This window comes from Pleuronectes platessa, chromosome 21 (genome assembly GCF_947347685.1).
Source record: "Pleuronectes platessa chromosome 21, fPlePla1.1, whole genome shotgun sequence".
NCBI classification, from domain to species: Eukaryota; Metazoa; Chordata; class Actinopteri; order Pleuronectiformes; family Pleuronectidae; genus Pleuronectes; species Pleuronectes platessa.
Genome location: NC_070646.1, coordinates 8,141,054 through 8,168,678, shown reverse-complemented (window position 1 = coordinate 8,168,678; position 27,625 = coordinate 8,141,054). Strand labels below are relative to the sequence as shown.

Genomic DNA, 27,625 nt, shown 5'->3' with positions numbered 1-27,625 from the left:
ACTGGGTAAACTCGCCATCGTCATACAGGCTGTGAGTGTGTCTAGTTGTGTGTGTGTGTGTGTGTGTGTGTGTGTGTGTGTGTGTGTGTGAGGCAAGGAGGGAGGGAGGGAGGGAAAGAAAGGGAGAGAGCACGACTTGCGTAGAACCCTCACATCTTGACTGCCCTTCAGTTTCCACACAAAACACATGTCACTCCCACTCATCCCCAACGACCCAGCCCCCCCCTCCACCTCATAGTCTCCCCTCCAACCCTATCACAGATCAACGCTCTGATACCATCTCCCCTCTGCTCCACATCACTTTCTGCAGACACTGACGATTGAGGGAAGCAGATGAAGATAGATAAAGAGAGAGAGAGAGAGAGAGAGAGAGAGAGAGAGAGAGAGAGAGAGAGAGAGAGAGAGAGAGAGAGAGAGAGAGAGAGAGAGAGAGAGAGAGAGCAAAGGAAGGGAGGAGATTGTCTGCAAGAATTAATAGAGACCTTCTTCCTTTTCTTTTACAAATCTAAGGGTAATATGTGCTGACGCGACATAAAAAAGTTCCCACCTGCAGCCACAGGCTTTTCTTATAAAACGTATAAACAATTAAACAAAATCGTCAGGTGTTGATAAAAGTCGGATGTTGCGTAAGAAAGAAAATTCATTCATCTCTGCCTGTCTTCCTTTAACCTTCACGTCGCCTCTGTGGGAACTAAGCACAGCGGTCCTGGAGTGTGATGGCTGTGATGGCCCCATACTTCAAAGCGAATCTGTATTTTTAGGAATCACAGACACCAGTGTGTGTGCTTGTGTGTGTGTGTGTTTGTGTGTGTATACTCAGCGATGCTCCAGAGAGGAAGGTGGAGAAAGACTGACAGCTCTGTCGAATGCGTGCACACATGAAAGCAGCAGCGTGTGCATCCCGCTAACGTGCCAAATCACTCCAAATACAGACAAGTGGATAGGAAGATATAGAACAAGGCTGCAAAACAAAGACGGGCCTCATGCACAAAACAAAGGGAACTGTCAGAGAGACATGTTACAGACGTGGTCACTGCAGATTACGCAGAACTTTCTCTTTTTTGCATGACACCTGCCTCTCAGAATCAAGCAGATTTGCCCGACAGCGTGAGGCCGGGGGGAGCGAATGAGCGTGTGGGGTTTCCAAACGTGTGGTGAAGTGTGCACTCGCCTCCCGTGGCCCCTCTCGCTGGGAGGGGTTCTCATTCATCCAGAAAACAAATTGCTCTCCCATAAAAGAATGAGAGCTTTTGGAACAGGCCAGATGTTACCTTTCATGTGCTAATAGGATTATTCATTAAGAGTCCGATTTTTTTTCCCCCCTGGGAGCGCCACAACAACACATCGCAGCTGAGGTGGATCTTGTGCGTCTGTTTTTTGAGGTGGAGAAGCCGTGAGTGTGTCTGTGTGTGTGTGAATGTGGGGATGACTTTAGGTGTCTGTTGCAAGAAGCAGAGGAAGACACTTCGCACCTGATCCCACCTGGGTGTTGCTGCCGGTGTGCGCTGGTGTATGTGTGTGAAGCGTCGAGTGGGGGCCCCGTCAGCTGGGGCTCCGGGAGTCCCAGAGGCAAGGGAACAGAAGCCATGAGTTTACTGGGAGTTTATGTACTTATTATTTCTGCAATTAACAGAGTGAGAAATGTTCAGCGCAATTTCCCAGGGCTCGGGACAATTTGTTTTGTTTTGACCAGCTGTCGAAAAAAAATAGAATGATAATAACATTTCCAGGTACATAAGAGAAAATGCCGGTAGTTGTTTGAAATGACAAATAATCAATTGTTATTATCGTTGTCAAATACGTGTTTGTAGGACGATTCATTGTTTTTGGCTCTTATTGTGGCTGCAAACAACATTGTGGCTTTTTCTGGACACAGGTTATTGATCTGGGGTCAGAGGACACTGCGAACTGTCACTTTTAAAACCATGCTGTCAATCATACCCTCCAAGGACAGATTGTTAGTTAAAAGCTGCAAATGTAGTTTTGATTCAACCAAGACTTATTGGATTATGACTGGTCCCTGCTCTGTGGTGAGTCCTGTGTAGTTGTGTGTGAATGTCTATAGGAGGAATGTGAGAGTTCACTAGTTCCACAACAACTTTGAAACCTTAGTGTCTTGAAAGCAAAGCGAGAGGGTGAGACGATTGAACAGTCAGAGAGAGAAAAATCCTCAAAGAGAATGGGAAGAAAAAGAAAAGGAGAAAGATATAATGTGTTGTAGAAAGACAAAGAGCTGAGGGAAGGAGGAAGTGAGCTGATGCATTCTGAGTAGAGCATGCAGCCTCTGCAGCACACATCCTTTTCCTGAGGTCTGATCTCCATCTCGCCGCCGCTATGTTCACTGACGTATGGATTACAGGCTTCCTGTGAATTCATCAAGCTCCCGGGAGCCCACCTGGGTGCAGGCGGAGTATAGAGCACACAGAGCCGACTAACTACAATGAGTGAAGACTTAACAAAGAGAGCAGGAACAATTCAGTGGTGACAAAGTGAGTAAAAATCATAAGGCTACGGTTCAAGGATAACAAGTGACTGATGTCGACAGACTTAATTCAATACACACTCCAGAGGTGAAAAGTTGACTTATGACGTTCACAGTTCTCACTGAGAGGCTGTTAGTCTATATTAAGTCTTTTAATTGCAAAGTCTCATGCACTGTCTTCCCTCACATGACTCTAATATTCAACACGTGCACATTTAAAAAAAATCTTTTAACTTTTAGGCACAGGTGAATATTACTGATTGATAAAAATATTGTAGCTTGATAATTATTAGAGGGATGCAGGCCATCTAAATAATAAAACTTCAAATGTAAATTGAGACTAAGACCTGTGAACTGTGCATAGAATAATCCGCGTAAATATTAACTAATACGATTAAAGAACTGTTTATGGATGTACATGTTCTTTCAATGCATTTCCCAAGCATTAGCATGATGCTCAAAATGTGATGCCATGCTGACCTTGATATGAAAATAAATAAAACAGTAACACAGGTCTTGATCCGACCCCCAACCTACTCGTCAAGTTTAATCCAAATTGGATTAAAGCAGCCCGAGTGAATGCTGTGACAGAGACAGACAGTAGCGTAGGGGGTGAGAATGTGAGGAGTAGTGCACACATGGCTTTGCAATAAATGTGGTGCATATGGTTGAATCTATATATAGGGATATTCTCAAAGCCATGGATTAACAGCAGATCTGGATTCATCCAGTCACGCCATCAGAAGTTAATGTAAATAGTCTTTATATAGTGTTTTGATGTAGAAAACATTGTGACGCTGTAAACTATTTTCAACAAGTTTCAGTAAACCTGGATCAGAGTGTGATTGTGATGAGGGTTGACACATGACTGGAGAAAACAATCAGGATATTTCAACAAATATGTTCCTGGTGTTATTTAGCCATTATTGGAATCTTACATGATAATTCTGTGCTAAGTCTTCAACATGGTGCTTGGCACCAGAGCAGTAGTTCAGTTGACGGAGCAACAATTACTAGAAAACCCATCCTTTAAAACCCTGTGATTTCCAGTGGCGTTCCATCTCGCGGCATTAAGCTACCATTAAGTGACAAAGGATTTGCTGCGTTTGGTGTCGAACTAATGCACAGCGCTGTTGTTATCCCTCAACATTGACCCGTCCAGTCAATCACTCAGCTTTGACCTCTCGTCAAACCCTGAGCTTCTCTCGTGCTGCAGCACAAACAGAAAATAAAAACCCAGCAGTAAACCCTGCACTGTCAAATGACCGCACCAACACAATCTTAAGTAAACTATGAGCCTGCATATCTTTTTACTGCATAATCAGTGGGCTCTTAAGACTTTTTGAAAACACTACTAAGCCCCGTGTAATTATGAGGGGAAGCTGACGACCGAGAGAAAAGAGGAAACAAAACACACGTTGATAAAGCTGGATTACAGGAAAGTTTGGCGCTCCTACGTCTGTGATGATGCTGCTGCACTCGTTCAAGCAGCATCTGAGAACACGCTGAGCTGTAATGATGTCAAACTGCAGCGATCGGGGAGCTGGTAGCCCAATCTGTCTCTAATTGAAATAATACAAGCTGGCTGCACACATTTACCTATTATTTTTATTCAGCAAATAAACACAGATGTGCCAGAGATGAGTAAAGCCTGTGAAGATTGGAGGGTACATAGACAATATTGAAGTATTTGCCATATGTTGATTGTTGAATATCTCATTACCAAACTTTTGCATATGCTCCTCCAACATCTCTATTTCTCTGAGAGGGCTTTTGCATGAGAGGGGGGAAACCTGGCTGCAGGAGTTTGCCTCCATTCAGCCACAAGGACTTGGTGTGGTCATTCATAGACGGAGGGTCCTTATCTCACAGACAGTGTTCCAATTCATCCTTCAGGTGTTTGATGGGGTTGAGGTCAGAGCTTTGTGCAGGTCAAGTTCACATCCAACCTCCTCCGTGCACAGGTCACTGTTAGGCAGATTAGCATCACTCAGATTCAAATCAATCTTCATTTAAATGATCCCATATCGAATCATCTTGAAATCGATGTCTGAATATATTCCTTTCGAAGTCACATTTGCACATAACAAAGGCTGAGATTCTGAGGGCGCCAGGAGAGGTCTAACTGCAGGTGATTGGTTGCATTTCAGATTTTTTTTATAACTATGAGGACGACAAAATAGCTGGACAGAAGCGAAACCTATATGTAATGTGCAACATGTGATTTTCAATGGAAATACCACAAAATCCCAGGGACCGACAATAAGACATCAGGCAGACACACAACCTCCCAAATCTGCAAACCTGTCTGATAGAAACTCAAGCCCACTAAAGAAAACCTTTTTTTTTTAAGTTACCACGCAATTCTGTCGTAATTCATATGCAATAATAAATACCTGCACAGCATTTGTTATTGTTAGCAAATGATGTCTTCCAAAGGCTCAATGATAAGACTCTAACCACACTAGGTTTCGCAGTGGGTTTAGTGTCCCGACCACTGCAGTTGACTGAAGAAACGCTTGTATAAACAATCAGAGCAGAGTGTGTGTTTTTCTGAGACGGTATTGAAGATCGCTTTGAGCTTATCATATTTACAATAGCTGTCTGGTGATTCAATCTAAAGGTTATTCATAATAGACTGAAGACACGTGTGTTAGATTGTTTTCCTGTTCATTTGTCGACTTTACTTAACAGCGAGTGTGTCGTCTATGCTTCAGACTCTCTGCACTAAAGAAACCATATACTTGTAATTGCTGGTTGTGTTAAATTAAATGAAGGTCTTATATTCTAAGTCTTATTTTAAAAATACATCAGGTTAGTGTGTTGTTTTTTTTGTACAAGTTAGAGCATCACTGACAATTTATTTCATATCCAAGGAAAACTGGTAGAGTAACTGCAATATCCTTGAATGAAATTTATTATGTAGCGAGAATTTCCAAAAAATATTTGAGTAATAGAATAGAAATGATGGGAAATCCCAATGAAACACCCTGTGATATGCTGAACCCAGAAACCCTGTTCCAACTGTTGTTGCTAATTGTCATGTACAGCCATATTTGCAGGCTTTAATCAATTCACCTGTTTTGTGATGCATGCTATATTAATGAATATTCTCTTCGCTGGAGCAGAGGCGATAAAATAAAATTAGTCAGGCTCAAAGTTAGGGTAAACATTAAACCCCCAAGTGGAATCGGGGAAATAAGATTTCCACCTTTTTAAGATTCTACCCCCAGCAACCAAAAGTTCAATTAGATAACTGCCAGTCACAAAACTGCTGACTCATATTATGCACCTAAAAAAATGCCAGTAATACAGGATCCTGCTTTGAATTCACGGTGTGTTGCGTTAAATGAGCACTTGCTCTGAGAATAAAGACCATTTCCATTAAAGAATAATGAATTGCATTAACGCAGTAATGGGGCCTGTCCTTGCAGCACTGCAAAGCTTCAAAGAAAGGCCCTGAAACTCTCCCCAAGAACCAGTCATGCTCAACAGATTCTCGTCATGGACACAACTTCACTTGCGTCCCTAGAAATAACCCAAATAATGACCCCCAGTGCCTCTGTGACAGCTGTGGGAGCTGCGCTGCCGAAACAAGGTCAGCAGTGAATGTGTCTGATGCGCTTTGCCAAGCGTACATGACCCTGTGTGGCCCGCTTGTTGGTAGGAAAATGGTTGGTCAGTTCCCTTCACTTACTTGCCCCTAAATGAAAAAGAGAGGACCAGGGCCACCCTAAAAAGGGACAGTTGTCACAGGATTGCGTGATGAGTCACGCTATTTATGCAAGAGGCCGGGGGGAGTCTTTCGAGCCGGAGGTGAGATTTGAGTGCTGCTACAGTTTCCCGGGCCCGGTGGGTAACAAATGAGATATGTGGAGTCACGGACACATCATTCAGCCTGCAGTGCTGACATGTCGAAAGGGATCAACTTTAAATGAGGATATGATACAATAGCATGAAACTGGATGTATCGTGGAGGCTGTGTAGAGGAGGATGAATAGAAAGGACTGAGAAAAACTGCTGTGGCTGTTTGTGTTTACAGATTCCATTACTTTCTCAATATCCAATGGTGTAGAACCGATTGGCATCTTGAATTGCATTTGAACGTATTGAATATATTATTTATTGAACTATATAGAAGCTTCCACCGAGGATAACAGCTTAGTGTCTAATTCAAAGTCTCATCTATTGAACAAACATGGAGAGGACGATGAGAGGAACCCACCACGCGAGGCCCAGCTAGGGAATAAATAATAATCCGGAAATAAAACGTCACATGGTCAAACGGACAGGTGCCAGTGTCGGACATTCTTCATCCCTAAACCCCGCCGATGCTGCACAGCCAGGGGGACTATTGGAAAATGATTGAATTGGCTTGTGCTACACACTGAGCCCTGATTCACCCCCTTTGCTTTGTTTTGCATTCACTCTGCATTCACAGCTCACTCGACAGTGGCGAGCGGGTCAGCAGTCACCAAGTTATCGCATCTTTATGGCAACACTGTTCATTGGAGTCCCTGACGACTACTAAGTTTTTTATTTCCTGCCCTCCTCTGGCCTTTCTCTGTTAATAACTGCACTGACTACGGTGGATTCTTCCTCGAGATCCTGTGAAAATGTTGTATTTTGTCAATTCTTCATGTAATGTGGCCCTGTACACGTACTGTGATTAGAGGGAAGCTCAGACTGCAACTTTCTGTCTGAGCCGATGGAAGAATTAACTGAGCCCCGCCTGAGGCAGTTTTTATTTTGTTTCAGAAACCAAAGCCAGGATATTTTTTTTTATTACAGGCACGTTTTAGACAATTGAGAAAAAATAAATTGGCAGGTTCTGACCCAAGCCAAAATATGATTCAATAAATAAATGGCTTTTTCGTTAGTTTTCCACAAAAATTCAATTTCACTTTACTCCCTTGTCAATTTCACTGCTGTATTTACCGTCTGTTGAGAATCAAACAAATATCTGCCTGCACAGCGCTAACCTGCCATCTCGGTCTACACAGGGATGCTGCGTAGCTCTCAGACTGTGTTTTCTGACACATTACAGTGGGAATGACTGGAGGGTTTCAGGGGAGGCCTGTCGATTTTGATCACAGCGGTGTACATTTGTCTTTAATGGCTTATAAAGTTTCACGACTTTCTTTTAGGACAAAACTAATTCTGCTGGGGCTTTTCTAAGAAAACAGGATCTTTGGAGAGATATTTGCTACCTGGCAGCATGCAAAGGAATAATTCACTGCAAACGGGCTTGAGGAGGAGCAGCTCTTCAATTTTTGAGGACGTCATAATTATGGGAAAAGCCTTTAACATCTATATTAATTCATGTATTCACGCTAAAAAATACCTTCGCCTAACAACATCTACAGAAAAATTACTTAATGATTATGCCAACACATAATATTTAATATCTATAAATGATCCCTCAACTCTAAAAGGGACTTTTAATGTCTGTAAATGAGACGGTTATCTTAAATCTGAGATGAAATAGACAATGACAGATGGCTTTCTCTCACCTAATGGACAGACCCAGCACAATGCGATGTATTAATACAGAACCAGGATGATAATGTGATGGAGAAGACGGCGAGACAAAATGTCCTTTGTGTAGCTCCCAGCTAGGTAAACAGACAGGTTTCAAATGGGAAGTCATTCACTGTTGACGGTGAGCAGTCGGGGCAGATAAGCGGAGACGGATAATTGTCCTATCTGATTCAGCATCTATATGAGTGCGTGGAGTGTTTGCTTATTGTAAATCAGCAGGCGGAGGGAGAATTACATTTCTGTCGGGGCCTCAGAGGCAAACTGCAGAGTTGTTATGTCTCTACCATACCTGTGGTAGTGTGGGAAAGATAATTCATTATCTCTGTTTAGGAGGTTTCTCCTCAGGGGGTTGTTTTACAGCTCCTTGACAAAGGCTTGCCGATATCGCCCAGATTTTTAGCATCTCCAGATCAGATGAAACAGTCATATTATGCTGAGGGAGAGCAAATGTTCCTGCAAATAGGCTGATTTTCCATATTTATTTGATTAGTAACCGTTAAAGGTAAAAGGTCAGACAGAGAAGTGTAAAGCTGAGCCTTGTAGCTATCAAAATATACTGCAGACCTATTGCATAATGATCTGTACAGTGAACATTGAATTGCCACTGTTAACTAAATGGATTGGAGTGTTTGAGTGCATGATTGTAAGCGTAGCGACGGATCACCTATGCAAAACTGAGAAACAAAGACTGATTGACTAAGCAAGAGGGAGGAGATGCCACTGGTAGTGAAATAAACTAGCAAATAAAACATTTTGCTGGAAATAATTGCCTTCATAGAGATTTAATGCTTCTGCCTCGCAGTTTCTCAGTAAAAAAAAAGATATAAAAAGGACGATGATGACAAGGAAACTATGAGATTTTCTTTCAAGAGTATAATCATACCCTTTATTCTCGAATGTAAAGAAAATGTATCTAATGTTGAACTCAATTATTTTGGTAATACTCAATTACTTAAATGTTAAGTTTCTTTAAAATATGTTTTTGCCTTTTGGCTGCATAATAAGAATTTTAGGATAAAATGTTGATGACACTTTAGTTTAAATATTCATTAAATAATTACACAAGTAACTCCCATCTCCCAAAGCTAGGAGAGCATGTGTGCTCTGTCGAATGGGTTGTGTGCAAGTGTCTTTTTTATAACCCTTCATTACCAATGACTAACACAGCATCTCTTTTCCATGCTTCACAGGAAACATGGTGAGCAAGGAGGGTGGCAAATGTATGCTCACCAACTCAGAGTCTGACTCGGAGGCAGCCCCCTTGCCATCCGCCTCGCTGGCACTTGAGGTGAAGTATTCCCTGGAAGCCAGTCGGCAGGTGAGGAAGAGGAACAAGGCCCTGCAAGTGCGTTTCAAGGATATCTGTGAGGCACAGAACGAGCAAAGGGAGGCAGAGTTGCAGGCGGCGGGGAAAGGTGGCAAGCCTATCTCATACAAAGTGGCATACCGCAAGTACATGACTGTCCCTGCCCGCAGATCCATCCCGAACGTCACAAGGAGCACGGGCGTGCAGACGTCGCCTGACCTCAAGAAGCGCTATCAGACTTTTCCGTTTGAGCGCAAAAAAGGCCACACCTATAAAGACGTGGCGGCTGTGGAAACTTATAAAGGTCAGAATAACGGTTTTGTCATGGAGGTGAAGCAATCCAAGGCTGCTGAGCGGGGTGTAGATGAGGAGGAGGAGGAGGAGGGAGCCTGCGGGGGGAGTGGAGTCCGGAGGACCAGGGCTCTGCTCCATACTAATGAGTGCATTGCCACAGTAGAACAGCACACTGCACCTGATGGCCTGTGCTCTGACGCTCTGCTGCTCAGTTGCTCTGCAGACACAGACTGCCTTGCAGACACATCGAGAGGAAGTGGAGCCGGAGCACAGGCAGAGTACCAGCTCTGCAGTGTCCCGTCGAAAGCCAGGACAGGATTACAACACAAGGGGGCCGATATAGGCTCGGTCAAGAGGCAGCTGCTCAATCTGGAGGAGGGCTCATCCCGAACCCTGCCGGACAGGGCCTCCAAGGTTTCGGGCCCCATCTCCTGGAACTCCCTAACGCAGGTGGAGTGCCTGGACAGCCCATCTGTGAGGAGCAAGCGGAAGAAAGGTCTCCAGCTCAACGGGCTGCAGAGTGAGACACTACCACGTTCCAGTAGAGGCTGTACAACACAGGCACAGTGCCACACAGGACAGCTATCTGCTCGGCCTCTAAGGGACATGGCGGAGCCTCTGTCGCCCTGCAGAGGTGGTGAGGCTGGGGGAGCACCGCCTGACCAAACACCGGAGGCCTGTAAGCAAATAGTGCCTCTGAATCCGGACAAGGATGTTAAAGTCCAGCTGCAGGCCATGGAAAGTCTCATCAGCTCCAGCCAGGAGACCATCAAGGTGCTTTTGGGAGTCATCCAGGAATTGGAAAAGGGGGAGGCTCACAGAGAGGGGTAAGACATTTCAGAGTCATTCTATTGCTACGCTTTACAATACTTTGTCTCTACTCGCATACATTCTAAAACCTCAAGTCAGGGTTCCTGCTGATAGGGAGTACCAATGCAACTCCAGTGTTCACTTAAAATGGGTCCAGCGCCCTGCATAGAAACCATTAGAATTATTTTCATGGAAGGTCAGAGATGGTTGTGGGACTAAAAACTGACCTGGAAAAGTGCTGACTATATAAATCAATTCACAGAGCACTGATATCTATGGCTGATCTCTAACGGCTCAGTATCGATACCTGCATCAGCAGCTCCCAACTTTAAACGGTTATCAAATGGCAAAAAGAAAAGAAAAGAAAGAAATGTCCAAAAAGTACAAATCACGATTCAGAACAGGGTTTAACTGAGGAAACATCAGACAGATGGAAAACAGTTATGATTCAGCGTGAACAGGAAAAGTGCCCTCTTGATGTGTCACATTATTTCTAGATCTTTGGAACAAGCTTGTGTGCATGACAGCTGCTCAGCAGAGCCTCGACTGTACAACCCAATGACTGTCAAAGAAAAAGAGAGACGGCAGTGGCACGTAGCTGGGATGATGTGGCTTTCACCTGGATGTGCCCTGCAGTGCTATTACAGCAGAGTGGGCTTTTATGATGATTCCCCCTGCAGGTGCGGTGGCGCTGCTGCAGAGCGTATTCAGACAAATCACCTCACTCAATGTGGCCCAAGCGCTTTGATGACCTTTCATGTGAAAAACTGTCGCTATGAATGACATCACAGACCGGAGACTAGAACATATCAGATATGGGCTGTCACTTTTATTCAAAATTTGAACAATCATCTGAACGCGGGGGAACATTTTTTATCGCATCTTATCACAACACCAAAGCACCTGAAAGGCGATGAGTGGACGAAAAAGGCTGAATTCATTTGTATTTTGGGAAAAAGTGACAGCACTAATACCACTGGCTTTGAATGAAACTAATGAAGCTACTGAAAACTATAGTATGTGTCTTCATGTGAGATCGATATTAGCCCTAATGCCGCTTAGATGAGCTGGTAGTTTCTGTTAGATTTACTACAATGACAGTACTAATAGGGGAACTTAATAATGATACTGAAGAGGGCAAATAATTCGAAGGAGGTCGTACAATTATTGAGCAGCTATTATAAGTAATTTATTGATTAATTGATTAAGGGAAATACTAAATTGGATATTTAACCATTGGCCTTATCCGACCGCCCACCATAATGTTTATCTAGCAAGTCCGAGGCCTTTGAAAAAGCCATGGCCTGTGAAAAAGCCATTTACCGTCCAGTTGATACTGAGTTTATACAAAAGGGGCTACAGATAGCATCTAGCAAGGTGAAATAGGGGACTGTCTATCCGAAGGGATGAGGCAAACAAAATGGCCAATTTGTTGAGTGAACTGCTGGGCCTTGCCACTCAGATCCCTATCTGGTTTTACCAGCAGTGTGTCGAGATCGGGAGAGAGAAAATCTATATTCAAGATGCTGCCAACCTGGTTTAAAACCTGTGAGCTGCACATTTACACCCGAACAAAAGAGCACAAGAGTACACTTTCAACGTGCATTAATGTGAAAAAACAACAGGGGAACACTCCTATTCAACGAGGATTGACCATGGAACAGCTCTTACCACAGTTTTGAGTTTGCACCATCTTAAAAGGCAATTATCTGGCTTTCAATCTTGCACAAGGCAGCCCTAATCTCCTTATCACCTAACTCATGAAAGTGTGCCGGAGTGAAAAAAGTAAGCGGACATGTGGTGCAGCAAGGACAGCCATCTCCCCGTGTGCTGCAAAACACATCTGGCTTATCAGATGTGTCCAAAGTGGCAGGTGGAGTGGAGGAGAGGAGAGGAGAGGAGAGGAATTTGTGAGTGATAATTTGTGACTATACTCCTTATTGGTGCCATCTGCTCACAAACATAAGGAAATAATCGCAATATTCTTTAATACATTAATTAGAGAAGCCTACATTTAGTGAAAGTCAGTGAGCAGAATAAGCCCCTTGTAATCCATCTGAGCCCAACTGAACCGCTGCGTCTCTGTAAAAGCACAATCATCTTCTGCATATTTCCAATTCCCAAAGTTGGACTTGTAGCTAGAGCCGAGCAAAACAAATTCCCAACGCTGCTTTAGTCACACTACATTAGCCTCACACTCCCCTTACATAAATGTCACCGACAAAACAAATAGGAGTGCCCCCAGGCTATAGGTGAATTGTGAGTGCAATTACATCTGATATATAACTGCTTATGTTATATGACGTCCATTTTTCATGGGCGCTGGGTGCATTCATCACGACGCATGTGCTCGTGACATGCTGCTCGGACACAAATTGAAATTCCGTGGCTAATGTGCTGGGACTGAGAAAAAAAGCATGGCCATGCCGCACATAAAACACACACACACACACACACAGACACACAAACACACACACACACAGAGAGAGAGAAAAAGTAATAAGAAAACGCTCGACAATATAAATAAATTCTCACACGGTCAATGCTAAAACACACTGAAGAGCTCAAATTCAAACAATCCAAAATAAAACATAAAGTCTAAAGACGAGCTATAGCATTGATTCATATATTTTCTTATATCTATCCACTGTTCTATTGGAATGGGGAAAAGGGGATGAAGAGAAGTGTTGAGTGGAAGAACCACTGGACTTTAGGTGTTATTAGATTCTAGTTGATAAAAAAAAGTTCTTACCAAGTTGCTGACAAAAAAACACAAACACACACAAACACAGTCCAGGGCATGCGATACAGTGTAAAGGCTGCAATGCAGTTCTGAACTACATCATTGGTTGCATCCAATGGCCCAAAGCTCAGGAGTAATTTTGCTGTATCATCAGCCTGGGTTGGCAGACCAGACCTAATTAATCACATTTATGGGGACTTGTTGCTGGTCTTGTCTATTAACACTGGGACGTGTGCATGTTTTTATGCCTTCGGACCCCCACCCACTCAGTGACCTTTGGGAGAGCTCAACCAGAAGTGCAAAAAAGGGGGAGGGTGTATAATAACACTGGTAATGGCACTTTTGGCTTCGCTCTCCCCAGGGAAGCCTGTCGGAATTAACTCTGCCCTCTTATTTTCTCTTATCAACTCTATGAGAGAGAGAGAAAAGAGGGAGGGAAGGAGAAAAACAACAAGAGGGTGAGAGATAGAGAGAATAAGGGTGAGATGTGCTGAGGACGCGATCCAGTCCCCAATGTTTATCAATGGACTCGTGTGTGTGTAAAGTGAAGGTGGCTGTGACCTTCCTCGCTGCACTGTCAGCCCCGTTGCACTCATCCTCTGCTTAGACTCCCTCTATTACCTCATCCTGCTAAAAAATTTAAAACAATATTGTTATCACCAACTCTGCTATACCTGTCAGGGCACGTAGCGCAGAAAAAAAGAATAGATAAGGAGGGGAGAATTTATGATAGCGGTTTAACTTTTATTGGTGCTGCGCCTTATGGGCAGCATGACAAAAGTCCCTGAGAGAGAATTAAAAATGTCTCGGCTTCCGAAAAGATGAAACTGAATGTGAATTAACCTCGGGGATAAAAATCGAGCGGCTTTCGGGGGCCATCCTACTTTTAGACATGCTGATTTATGACGGTACTTAAACCTGGTATCATCATCCCTCCTGGGGGATCCAATCACAGCTGAGGAGGCCGTTGAAATCTGATCACAGTGGGACGCTTGTGGCGAAATTCTTTTAGCTGTGTGAGGGTAAATAAGTCCAGGGTCACGTATTTTTACACTTAATATTTCCCATGCGTCGATCTATTTGTCGCCAGCTCCACAATATGAACACTGACCACCACAAATTGATTTTCTCTCTTTTAAAAGGGTATAATCTTATTAAGTAGAGCTGTGTGCAGTGGATTTATTCGCTCTGCCCCTTCTGGCTCAGATACAAACACAATCAAATTGACAATAGACCCGTCTTTGTCCTCGGCCTGGCTAAAAATGATGTAATTTGTTCTATGCGGACAGAAATTGCGCATGTGTGTATTTAAATACAGAGATGGGCAATACACTTTTAATCTTCGCGTCACTCGGGACAGATGATAATACCAGGTGTGAACTGGGCTAGTGATGGGGTTGTTATTTTTCTCACTTAACTCTCGTGGAATCTAGCCACTATATCCCCTGCCTCCATGACAAATTGTAAAAGTAAATGTGATTTCATTCGTCAAAGAGGAACAGAAATATGTGTGGACATATTTTCCACAGCAGTCGAAGACAAGCAGGACATTGTTTCTGGCAGGAGCTGAGTTTGGTTTTCCCTTTTAATGTTGTTGTTTCTTTGCTGCGAGCACAATAAATGAAATTCCATTGACCTCCAATGAGAAATAAAACCAAAAGTACAAACTCTTCATTGCAACAAAGTCAGTGCTACTATGGTAATACTTGAGACAGTGGTAAATTGACCTTGGTAAAACAAAGACAAGTAGAGGGCACGTTATCACCATATTGCAGGTACATGTATTGCATCAGATACATATCCCCTGTTCATAGAAATGTTCTGCAAACAGTTATTTTTCCATGACCCTACTAACTAACAGACTCACAAACAGATGCAGGTGAAAAAATAAAATCCTTGGCGGAGGTAATAAGCACATACTTGGGACAAAGTGTTGGTGCATCTGGTGACTGCTCAAGTGTGAAGGAGAGTAGTTGACGACGGTTATTACCTGTATATGTAACAACTCACAGCCCCCCCCCCCCCTAAAATAAAATAAGGTATACATCTGTACTAGGTTTACAAAACTGCTTCTGTTGATGCAGCAGTCCAGGTCGATAACCATAAAAACCAAGCAGTGAAGGCTTTGCATCTTGTCCATGTCACCGGTGAAGTGAGTCCACAGTGTGTCCTTTGTAATGTCATTAATTACAGGGGGGGGAAACACTTACTGTCAATCATTGTGCACATTCCCACATTGTAATCCAATAAGAAAGCCACTGAGCCTCTGAAGCATGTAACCGAATAGTCCCCTTCAGAGCCGCCACCCGGTCTTTAGCTGTCCCTTGAGATATAGGCATCTTTAATGGGAACTTGGCTCATGATAATATTTAATCTCGGTGACACTTGGTGGCAGAACAATAGAGGGACGCATCGGAATTAAAACAAAAGGTCATTGATGTGTTTCAATAGGAATTTGGTTGAATCAATATCCCAATAAAATGACTGACTGTGCAACGCCAAAGGGGCTGCTGTCCTAAACAAAACTGTCACATTGTAACTGCTTAGTGGAGCAATTTCATTTCCAAATTACCGCCCCCACTGCACCCCCAGCTAATAGAAGGTTACACAATTAATTATACCAAACATAAATCATAGAGCATCCTTAAGAAACTCTGTCCACTACAGAAGAGTTTTGATTTCTCTTGATAAACTAGGTTCAGTGCTGGGGGGAGAAGAGGGACCTGCTCAAAGTCAATTTAGAATAAACAGCCAATGAACAATTGTTTATGAGGTAACATTAGGTCAATTATTTGATGAAATAATTGTAATTATAATTGGTGGTTCAAGAATGTTCTGCTTTTCTCAGTTATATATCAAGATTGCCTCCACCAAGGAGCCTCTCTTATCTTTTTGGATATCTGTTAGTTAGCAGGAGTCCACAAAAACTACTGGACGGATTCCCATGAAGCTTGGTAGAAGAATGAATCATGGGTCAGGGAAGAACCCATGAAGTTTTGGTGTGGATCTAGATTGGGATTTTTTCATTTTCTTTAAAATTGGTGACTGTTATAAACACTAGTACGTGGAACTTGGGGCAAAACCAAATACAAATCTAGATTTAGTGAATTTACAATTGGTTACATAGTTGTTAGTTGAATGCATCATGTGTTCACATCAAGTAAGCAATTGTGATTCATTATTATTATTGTTTTATTGTTATTTGACTAGATAGTTTGTAATGTAATTGTAAGAAAATGTAACTAAATCCAAAAGGCCCTTGATAAAAAAACAATTCATACCATTCAGTAAAGCCTAGAAACTCATCCACTGTGCAGCACTTCGCCTTATCTGACTTCAGATCAGTCAACCAGAGCTAATGGCAGACACGCTGCTCTTTCTGACCTGGCAGCCGGACACAGGCCACTCAGGAGGGCAGCCTCACTCCTCAGCAACCTCACTTAGTGTGGGACGACAAACAGGAAGAGGGAGGAAGGTGTGAGGGAGCCGCTTAACAAGTCCTGTAATTACTCATTCACCGCTCTTATCTCCCCCGCAGACTCTCCTATCGAACCGGACAGGACACGGCCAACTGCGACACATGCCGGAACAGCGCATGCATTATTTACAGGTTAGTGGCCATTACTCTTCAAAGACACGATGATCCAAAAGTGCCTCGTCCTTCCTCCTGGAGGGAGAAGGGGACAGGTGGACAAAGGACGCTAGAGAGGAGGGAGGGGGCAGGGGAGGCGAGGCGAGGCGAGGAATAATGTGGACGATGTTAATGAACACATAGGGACTCGTGACATTTACACATCACTTGGAATCCATACATGTTATTCGCTGTCTCCGATTGTCACGTCCCGCCCTTTCATTCACTGACGGGCGCTGAGCAGATGCAGGGTTAGCGAGACATGGGAGACAAAAGGGCTCATGGTTGAAAAGTAGCTAATGCGGAGTGAGTGAGCGCGGGGCAACGAAAGGTGACATTAATTAGCATCCAGACTTTGTGAAATATCATGAAATATCATCACTGGGTGCTGTTACCAGGCCAACCGAGCCGTTGCATACTTTCAGATTCAGCTCAATACATTAGACAACCAGTATAGATGTGAGCCCAGTCATTAGTCTGTCAGAGGACATAGTTATCTCCTTGTGAACGCACAGTACATGAATACATATTTGGCTGCAGAGTCTTGTGTGTGTGTGTGTGTGTGTGTGTGTGTGTTTGTGAAATGATACTGAGACAATAGTCGACAGAGAAGTAACTGGCATTAGTTCTGATAATTATTACATTTCAATGAATCACAAACTGAATCCGTTCAGTTTTCAAGGCTTTTTGAAGATGATCACTTTTTTATGACTCAATAAACAAGACTAAGGCTCTGCTGACGCACTAAAGGCTAATTTATGCTCAATGTTAGATAGGGAAACGGAAAGGAACAGAGTCTTTTGTTCATGTCTTTTGACAGATAACGTATCTGGACCAAACAGATGAAAGGGAGCAGTACCACTAGAGATCAAAACCTGCTGATGGTTTGCATGGATAATCTTTACCATGGTCGCGATTTTCATTTAGCCCGTTTGACGGAAATGCCATTCATTTTGCATTTATTCGGTCATTCTCAATTAAACAATATCAGGGACCTTGAATATTTGTAGCAAAGGTAACAGCGTTCCATTCAATGGTTGCTGAGATATCTGATTCATGGAGACACAAGAATAAAACCCAATGGCGCGTGTCCTCTGGGAACCAACCATCCAGCTTTTTTTTAAAAATATTTATAGACAGACTGAAATTACCATCCACAGATCCATAATAGTAACGTGGTTAAAAACCTTTGCTTACAGCCCTCACGCGATCAGCTTTAAGTTCACAGGCGGTGGCCGTGACCTCAGACTGAGCCTCGCAGCTCCCGACACCTCTGTCAGAAAAGAGCCTCCCTCTGTGATTCACAGTGGGACTGACAGTCTGCAGGCCCCGTGAGGAATTACACGTCACATGTGGATATCTGGCTGGTTTGTTACTGTTTGGTGCTGAGAAAAAGTACGACTCCGACAGTCCAAATGAACAGGAGGGTGGAAAAAAGATGAGATAGAAAAAAAAAAAGATTTAAAGAGTAAGAGGGTGAGAGGCGATCAATAAAACAGGTTTTAGTGGACACTGCTGCTCCCCTCAGTCGGCATTTCGCCTCTGAAGAGCCATTTAAATCATTTTCTATCTACTGCTCTCAATGACTGATAAGCCTTTGGACAAACTTCAATTGGCTCCTGAAAATGAAGGAACAGGGCAGAGCTTTCTTCCCTCTGATGTTTGAGCGGAGGAAGGTACATCGTGTCTTTAAGTGTGCTTAAATCGCGGCAGGTTCCTCTGCACAGCCGCAGGGTGGACATGAGAATGGAGGCTTTTACTTCGATTCAGCACCCACAGGATGAAGTGGGGTGAGCTGAATTACCACACGTGATGTGACGGACAGTGGAGGGGCTCGGGGGAATGAGGAGGCATTAGGTCGGGCACAGGGTTAAAGGATGGATGACGACAGACTGCAGAGACCGGAGCTCGTCTTGTATCATAAATTACTCATCCCCATGTTTAATACAAGTTCTGTGGGATTTTGACAGCCCAGCTACCTCTGGCTCAACTATCCTCCATCAACACTCACCCTGAGTAAAGAGCAAAAAAGATCCCTCTGCATCTGTGAGCACCAACTGCAGTGACACACATAAATATTAGAAATATCAGTGATTCAGTTCTACGGCTCTTTATTAAGATATTCTTGGCAGCTCAGAGTGTCCTCCACATCAGTGGTGTGTTGATAAAGGTGCTTCATTTATATATCTCCATGACTGAAAGGGTTTGAAAGACTCCAAATGCAGGCGGTGGTAAATAAATAATGCTGTGATTTCAATTTAAATATGAGCCACTGATACCAAAGTGTCAGTGAGTTGTCCAACAAATCGCTTTCATTTAAATTATTTTAACCTGAAAAATACACAGAGAAAAAGTGGTTGAATTATATATAAAGGATCACGGGCAGAGGTCGTTTGAGATTCCTCTCTTGACTCGGTCCGTGCTGATCGTGCACATGCGATGACACCTGTCTTCAAACGGGCTCTAAATGAACATCTAAACTTCCCGTTTGGCTTCTCAGATCCGCAGGAATCGATTGAAATGCCTCATCCGCAGAGGAAAGAGCAAAAAAGAAAAACAACTCGATACAAAACTGAAAGCTCATTTTTGGGCAAACCTCACAGGCACCTGGCAGGGTTTCCACTTGATGAAAGGGCAGACATTTTCTGAGTGAGATGTTTGGAATCTGTTGAATTGACAGGGGTTCTCCTTTAAGAGACACCCTTAGCATGGGTAATTGTGTCGATTGGACACAGAATCAAATATAGCAGTTGTATTCACACAGGCAGGGGGATTAAATGGCAATCTAATTACCCAGATCTCCATGAAAAACAACCTCTCTGGAGGTGGGGGAACACAAAGAGCCATGATGGAACACACTGTGTTGCATGGGAAGAATGGCTGTCTCTAATATCTAGTTGGATTTGAGACACGAACTCGGGAAAACATCTTGAGTCCTTGAGTTTACAGAGTTTGCCTTTCACATATGAGGAACCCAGCAGGAGATCTTCTGTTTCCGGGACATTCAGGCGAGGAGTGACACTTGGGTAGAGCATTGCAGGAGGCTGGACATGATGTATTCAACGAGACTCTTACCATCCTACACAACTTCAGCATCGGCCCTTATCGGCAAAAGCTCATGGGTCTGGTTGTCTTTCAAAGTTGTGTCTCGTGTTAGGCCCCGGTCTCACAGACATTAATGTAACAGTGGTGAACCTCCCCCTCACTTCTAATCTGAGCGAGCGAGACGGCAATCAAAACACTTGCTTCAGGTCGATGTGTGCCTTGCTAGCTGTGTCTTCTCCTGAAATTTCCTGCTGTATTCTTCCACGGGCTGTGTCGGATATTTTACTCAGGGGTCTGCAAAAAAAGTTCCCGGAAATATCCCGCGCAGCTGACTCGGGTATTTTCCGTTCTCATGAGCAGCCCCTCTGGGAAATTTCAGGAAAGTGTGCAGGACTTCAGGTCAGGTCTGAAAGCAGCTTTTGTGTCCGGGCCAAGCCTCTTAACTCTCGTGTTTAGGGTGGAGCCGGTCCCCTGACGTGGGGAACAACGCGGGTCCATAAATCATTCAACCCCCCCCCCCCCCCCCCGTGAGGAGCCAGGCATGTTCTCCTCAGCATATTCAATTTGTCCGAGAGTGTATGGCGTCATCTCAGAGCCCATCTTTAACATAACAACAGCAGCGGATCGATATGGTTCTGCTCTCCACGGGCATGGACTTCAAACAGAATACACAAGCTGCCATGGTCTCCCGTTTTTGAACCGTCTTGAACTCTGTCAGTCTTCCTTTCATCCTCCCTCAGTAGCTTTCTCTCTGTATCTCTCCCTGTTTGTCCAGAACGTGTTATCTCCTCCTAATGACTAACGGTTGCGTTCAAATGAACCAGGGGATTCACTGCCCAACATTACGTGCATGACATTGAGAATAGGAGAGGAAGGGATGAAAAGATTATTGCAGTTCACTCCTTCTTGCCAGGTGATGTAATATGGGTTACTGAGAAAGGCAGACAGAGGAGAGCTTTGAGAAAAAAAAAAAAAAAAAGAAGTCAGAGAAAAAAGCAATACTGAAAGAGGTTGGAGAGGGGTGGGGGGAACGAGACCGACAGAAAAGCTGTGGAATTGAAATGCATTCCACTTATTTCAAGACCACAGGCATTAAGTTGTGATGTGTCTTGACGCAGAAACCCTGTAATCTCATTTTCCTCACACTGAATTTATATGGGCTAATGTGCTGATCAAACAGGGAGATAGATTTAAGCCGCTGTGATTAAGGGAGTCGATGGTGGAGGTCCCCACCACTGGGTCCGTCCCATTGTTCACAACAGACTGCGGGTTATTTCCCAAAGGTTCAATTTTGTCTTGCGATAAATTCAAAAACAAGGGGCAGCGGATGATCACTAAATCTGTCCGATGGTAAAACGTTCTTTGAATAACTCTGCACTGCAAATAGATTAAAAAAAAAGAAAATAAACAAAGGAATGGGTGTTTAAAAAAGAGGAGAAGTCTCCAATCTACTGTGCGAGGCTATGAAAATCAATTAAGCGTCGCTTAAGGCTAAAGAGCCCATTACATTATAACATATGGAAATTACTGAGCAGCTAGGCTGGTCTGCCTGCACGGATCTGCTGAGCAAAGATATCCCTCTTCTTCTTTTTTTTTTGTGAAAGCATAATGATGTTTTCCAACATGGTGGCCAGCCGGTTACCATAGTTACAGGAGTGATCCTCCGTGGGACCGACAGTGCGAGGGGACGGCGAGGACAGTTGTGAAGAGCACATTCACACTCGAGGAAGATAAGGGAACAAAAAAGGACGGCAGGGTGAGAATGTGAAACACGGGGGAGACGGAGAGAGGAAGGAGGAGGATACGAGCTACTAGGACTCAGAGATGGTGAAAGTGGGGTAAAGGGCAGGTGAGAGCTGCACGCGGCCGTGAATACGCTGAAGTAAAAGATTAGACACAGCGGTGAGAATGTAGAGGTGTCTTCTCCCCCCCCCCGTTGTACATACACTACGTTTTCAGGAGCAGGAACACGACAGGACACAAGTGGGAGTGAGCCAGAGTAAGAGCCAGTGGGGGAGTGAGGTTAAAGACGAAGCCCAAAGCGACTTCTCCAATTTGTTTTCCGATCCAACGACCCCTTCAGGGGAGTGGCAGCCAGTGGACGGGGAAATGCCAACAATGCTTCACTCTTAAAAAAACTAAATCTGAATGGCAGCGGGGGCCTGTGACAGTTTCATGAGGAGATGCTGATAACTGGGGACGGGAAGAGACTAATACGTTTTTCATTACAAACGTCTTTTGAGTACGTTTCAAAGATGAGATGATTATCTTTTCACTCTCCTTTTTTCCCCCTCAAATTAAGTTATGCTATTTATTTTTTTTTCCACTGACATTTTAGTCTTGCCTTGATTTAGTATGATTCTCCTGCCAGATACGAAGATTTTAGAATCAATCTGGCCATTATATATACTCATACTAAGATACATGTTATCCATCGAGGGTCTCAGGGGAAAGTAGAGACACTGTATCACAGACACCTACACTCAACTTAGAGACTGCAATTAGTCTCCCTTGGACTGTGGGAGGAAACTGGACTTCCCACTGGGAGAACACACAAGAATGAAAAGCCGGGATTCAAACTGGGAACATTCTTGCTCCTTTCACGATTTTTGAGTACGAGTACAGTGAAGAATAAGTAACCGAGGCTCAAATCTACAACTACCTGGTTGTTGTGGTCTTTCTTTTTTGATATATATATTTATGTGTTACCTACAGTTATTGGAGAAGCACAGACACAAACCTGAAGGACAGACCTGAACAAAGCAAAGACCACGGCAGAAACATCATGAACTTAAATGCACTGTTAATGTGCAGTATTATCTCAGAGCATAAATTGAAAAAATACATCCAATGATGGTACCAATAACAATAATGGGTTCTTTAATGTGGTTAAATGGCCAATAACCTGTGGCAATGGATACACAGCCACAGCAGTCTCAGCTGTATTAGAGGCTCACTCTAAAGAGCCGGGGAAATCCTATCAATGTGTGTGTGTGTGTGTGTGTGTGTGTGTGTGTGTGTGTGTGTGTGTGTGTGTGTGTGTGTCTTTTTTGTGTGTGCGTGTGTGACAAAATGACACAGCGTTTAACTAGTGCTTCCCCCCAAAGACACCAAGAAGTGCTAGAGATCCGTCTCTTCGAACACAGCATTATTGGAGGTTGTTTTGAAAGATGAAAAGGAAACAAGGAGATACTCAGCGCGCTGCTTGTATTACATGTGTGACACAGACACACATTCATTACACTTTGTCATTGATCACAGGATTCTTTGGTGCCACCTTAACTTGAGTTATTCGAGCAACAAAAGCCTGTTAATTTAGCAGCCTCGTGAATTCTGTTTATTCTGCGAGTTTGTGTTTAACTGCAGAAGACTTTTATAATGGTATTATGCAGCATGTGGGCTGTGGACACACATGCACCTCAGTTTCCCTGGGCCTGGCCCTAGAGAAAATAATTGGCATCAGAGTGCTGCTTCTACACCCAAAAAAAACCCATCCCCATTAAGAGAAGCATTCAGTAATTGTAGGACAGTGTAATGATAATATGAATCTGAAAACAAACATGATAACACAGTCGGGATGAATTATACAAGCTCAGGTAAAAGCATGTTTTAAGCAGAAGGTTTCTGGAGGGAGTTTAAAATCGATTCAGATGGACGACTTCAGGGCCAACTCTGACAAACACCGCTCAATCACCCTGCAAAATAAGACAGTTTCTTGTCCCTGTGAGATGTGAGAATATTATGGGCAGATTTAAAGCCCTATTCTCAAGGTGTGTGGAGGCGGAGGGAGGCTCCAGCTGTGCTCTAATTCGTTTAAGTGAAATCGTAAAAAATCTATTCTAAATTCGATTGGAGACGAGTGCAAGCTGAAATTAAAAAGAAGGAATATGGTCTCGTTTCCTGGCACATGCCAAAATCCTGGCTGGTATTTTTCTGGCACCAGTTTCATGCAGAAGTACTTTGAGAAGTTTGGGTAAAGGGAGCTGCAGCAGTGTAGGTGCAACAACATTGAGGCATAAATAAGTGCAGCTGCTCTCGAACGCAAAGCAAATATTTCATTTTTAGAAGATTTTATTGAGCCGAACAAGAAACCTCAGGACAAACCTCTTAGCCCGTGCATCAAAAGGTAATTTGCAGCAGCGTTTTCATGTGCTGGGGTTTTCACAGGCTGCAGAGTTTATCTGTCACTTGGGGCCAAAGAAATGGAACAGAAAATGATTCATTGTGGCCTTTTTAGCTGTTAGATCGCTTTTCAGCATAACGTTCATATTTACATATCAAGCTCTTAAATACATTTATGGAAATATGGAGTTGTCTGATACTAGGGCTGCAGGCTTCTTTTGATTCTGCATGATTTTGTTGCTTAGATTTGAGATCAAAATTCTGTCTCAAAATGGTTTTATTTCAATATCTACTACAAAATAACAAAACCATAATCTTGCCTTAGAGATATTCACCTGATATTTGCTTGGTGTTACCCTGCAGGGCTGCTACTTAAAAAAAATCGCTGCCTTCAATGTTTGTGATAATGGTAAATGGACTGTATTTCATATGGTTTTGACTTTCATAGTCTTGTCTGAATCTGAAAATTGTTCTCATCACAGAATCTGAACCTTTTTTCGAAGTCCTGAGTTAAAATGCAGCATAATAGTCGATTGGAAATGAGATTGCATTTGGGTGTGAATTGAGATCACCATATTATCCAGATTAATTGATTCAATACTTTCAAGCGTCTTTGACATTAAGAACATTTTCCACTTAAAACACTAAAATCAAATGCATGGTAGTTATAGAGAGACAGAGAAACAATCCCACTGACACAAGCACACACACATTTTTCCACATGCAGACAAATGTGCGAGCATACGCACAAACCCTGACTTAACACAAACTGAAGTGGATTTATACCAGCGTAATTAACAGCCGCTGATTTATTGCTAATAGCTGCAGTGTTCTTGGCCTGAGTCAAACTAATGCAAAGTGCTGAGTGTCTGGTTCAGCACCCAACATTTACTCGAGTCACTGTCAAACGGCCGCATCGACGTCTGTTCTGCTCTAATTAATGCCCAAACCATCACCTGCATTAAAGTGTCACATTTTACTGCGACACCGTTCTGGAGACCGTCCCAGCTCCTGAGGATTGTGATTTGGCTGCACTGAGATGCAACAGACAGGATGATCGGTGTCTGCAGCTCACCTGGAATACTAATCATCATCAACATCCAGTCGACTTAAAAAAAAAAAAAGGGATTCTATCTGGTGTATTTGTGTTTTAAAAAATAAATAAAAAGACCCACTCGCTCTTTAAAAACAATCATTACACGTGCTTTGCATTTCAATCAGCGCCGGCAGTCGACTGCTGAGCTCACCTCGACACTGCATAATCTCTCACAGTGGTGAAAGACAGCTTCTGAGCAGGCAAGCTGCACTTTTCATGAGGCGGCTCCTCCTGATGCCATTATGCAAGTCTGCCTGTCACAATGCCCACACACCAGACTCAGAGATTGGTGGCTGGAGAAAGCTTTAGCAGATTAAAGTCCCCCTCTACACTTAACCACAGCTGAGGCTGTAATCTGAGTTTCACTCAGCAGCACCTAGTAGTAGTCAGATGTGCGCGGGCGTGGGATTACAATGATGGCTGGTCGAGATAGATCCGCTCACACACCCTGGGGAACCGTGGAGCGCACCGAGAAGGGAAAGGCCGTGTGAGCGTGTGTGCACAAGGAATTCCACAAATTGAAAACTGAAATCTGAAAAAGAAAAAGGGGTTCAAATCAATGCCCAGGCAAAGCAAGCAATCATCTCCAGTGATGGGATTCCCTTTTGCTTTAGGAAATGCAACACAGCAGCAGCAGCCAAAGTGGGCAGCCAGATGCAGGCAAAAACACAGTGGGAAACTTCCCTGGGAAATAAGGATGAAGTGAGAGAGATATCTAGGTCGTTTGAGCAGGATGAGCAGTGCTGTGACAGATGCTTCTGTGGGGGTCAAGTGAGAACATAGACTCTTAGTGTGGTTATAGGGAGAATGTGGCAGTAGTCAAAACATGTCAAGATTTAAAAGAAGCATGAAGGGGAGAGAAGCCTGAGTGTATTCAGTGTCCATGAGGGAAGAATGGACAGGGTGAAGTGTAACTGAGTATTCAACGGCCTGTTCAAAGAGAAGGTTAGTTAAGAATAAAAGCACTGTAAAAATACAAAATAAGTGAATAAGTGGAACCTTAACTAGGTGACTGTGGTAAATTCAGCATAATTCATCCCACATTTATTCAATCAGAATAATAACATGGTCATGAGACACCCACCATTATATTGCTAAGAGAATTACTATTATTACTAATTAATCAATTCTGCAAAAGTTTCAAAATAAAAGTCCTAGTGAAATTGTATGGGTTATTATTACTGGGTGGGCTTTAATGTGACTAAAAGGTGGTTGAATTAAAAGCAAGCATCCACTGGGAAATACCTCAAGCAGTGGAAAATTAGTAAAATAAGAAGGATGTCTACTAAAATAAGATTAAGATAAAAATGTGTGTCTCATTAAACATGACAATAAGGTGGTGCCTGAACTTGTTGTGTGTCTCTGCTTCTTCGAGGTAGTGTGGAGCTGGACTTCAAACAGCAGGAGGACAAGCTGCAGCCGCTGATGAAGAGGCTTTGCCCCACGGACGACGTCCATTTCGCCCCCCTGCCTTACCCCCAGGAGGCCTTCACCTCCACCCCCAAACGCAAGTCCAAAGCTGACTCCAAGAAGCACGCTCGATGGAAACTTTGGTTCCTGTGAGAACACAGAACCCCCCCCCCCGCTGCCGACACACAGGATTACTGCAGCCCTACGGTCATCCACATTTGTTTGGTTTATTTATCATCCTCCGTTTTTAATCACATCTCCTTGGCTTTTTCTAGACTTATTAACCGGTATAAGAGGAGAGCTCCATCACTGGATACTGAACCGCCTCTCAGAGACGACGGGATGCGTAACAGGTGGATTCCGTGGAAAATTCTAAATGACACGCAGACCAAAAATGGATTCTGAGTTATTTTGAACAAATTTTCTTCAAGCCGGGTGTGATATTACACCCGGGCAACATATTTGGAGATCAGCAAGGTGAGAAGATGAATTTGATTTCCGTCTGTCTATTTGCATATATTTTTCTAGAAGACGTCCACTGGGCCCCTGTTCTACGGCACTGGTTCAGTGACCGTCACGTTTCTATTCGCCAGTTGGGACTTTTCTTGCCAGCCTCCAGGAGAGGCTGCCGGTCCGACCACAATGTTCTGAAAACTACATCAACTGCATAAGCACAATTAACACTGTTCAGGATACGTTTTCTCCAGAATAGTTAAATAGAACTATTTTGAGTTTGAACTCATCATACATGTAGATCAACTTCTAACTGTGACAGATTGAAGACTTTGGTCATATCTGGTGAAGAGATGTAACTGAGAGAGAAGAAGTTTATCAGTAGTACTTCGATCACCTTTCTATCAATCGCTAAAATGTCTCCTTGAACTGACTTTGAAGCAGAGAATGAATAAATAACACTTATTTTCTTAATAACATTTGCAAAGTTAGACGTCAATGTACTTTTTTCTATATAAATATATATCTATATACATTCACTTTAAGGTTTAGTGGAATATATTTATTTGAGCTGCGACAAAAGGGGGCTGTGCATTAAAAAAAAGAAAAAGAAAAGCTACAGCGCAAAAGAGGTAAATTAATTTATTTCATCCATCAAACTTATTTATTACTAACTACACGGTGCATACGGT

At 43.3% G+C, this 27,625-nt stretch overlaps 2 protein-coding genes across 3 annotated transcripts in view; one reads left to right on the top strand and one right to left on the bottom strand.

Annotated features, from left to right (window-relative positions):
- Positions 1 to 27,625, bottom strand: part of dock1 (dedicator of cytokinesis 1) — a 170,895-nt gene that overhangs the window by 62,915 nt on the left and 80,355 nt on the right. The window lies entirely within an intron of this gene.
- Positions 9,214 to 26,633, top strand: LOC128426667 (inhibitory synaptic factor 2A). Its single transcript, XM_053413682.1, has 3 exons — positions 9,214 to 10,450; positions 16,715 to 16,786; positions 26,450 to 26,633. Exons 1-3 carry the CDS (start codon positions 9,219 to 9,221, stop codon positions 26,631 to 26,633), a joined length of 1,488 nt encoding a protein of 495 aa, XP_053269657.1. The 5' UTR covers positions 9,214 to 9,218.

Coding starts and splice junctions, on each gene's coding strand:
- LOC128426667 (XM_053413682.1), top strand. CDS start 9,219: ATGGTGAGCAAGGAGGGTGGCAAATGTATGCTCACCAACTCAGAGTCT. Junction 10,451..16,714: donor GGGGAGGCTCACAGAGAGGG/GTAAGACATTTC, acceptor TCTCCCCCGCAG/ACTCTCCTATCGAACCGGAC. Junction 16,787..26,449: donor AGCGCATGCATTATTTACAG/GTTAGTGGCCAT, acceptor TCTTCGAGGTAG/TGTGGAGCTGGACTTCAAAC.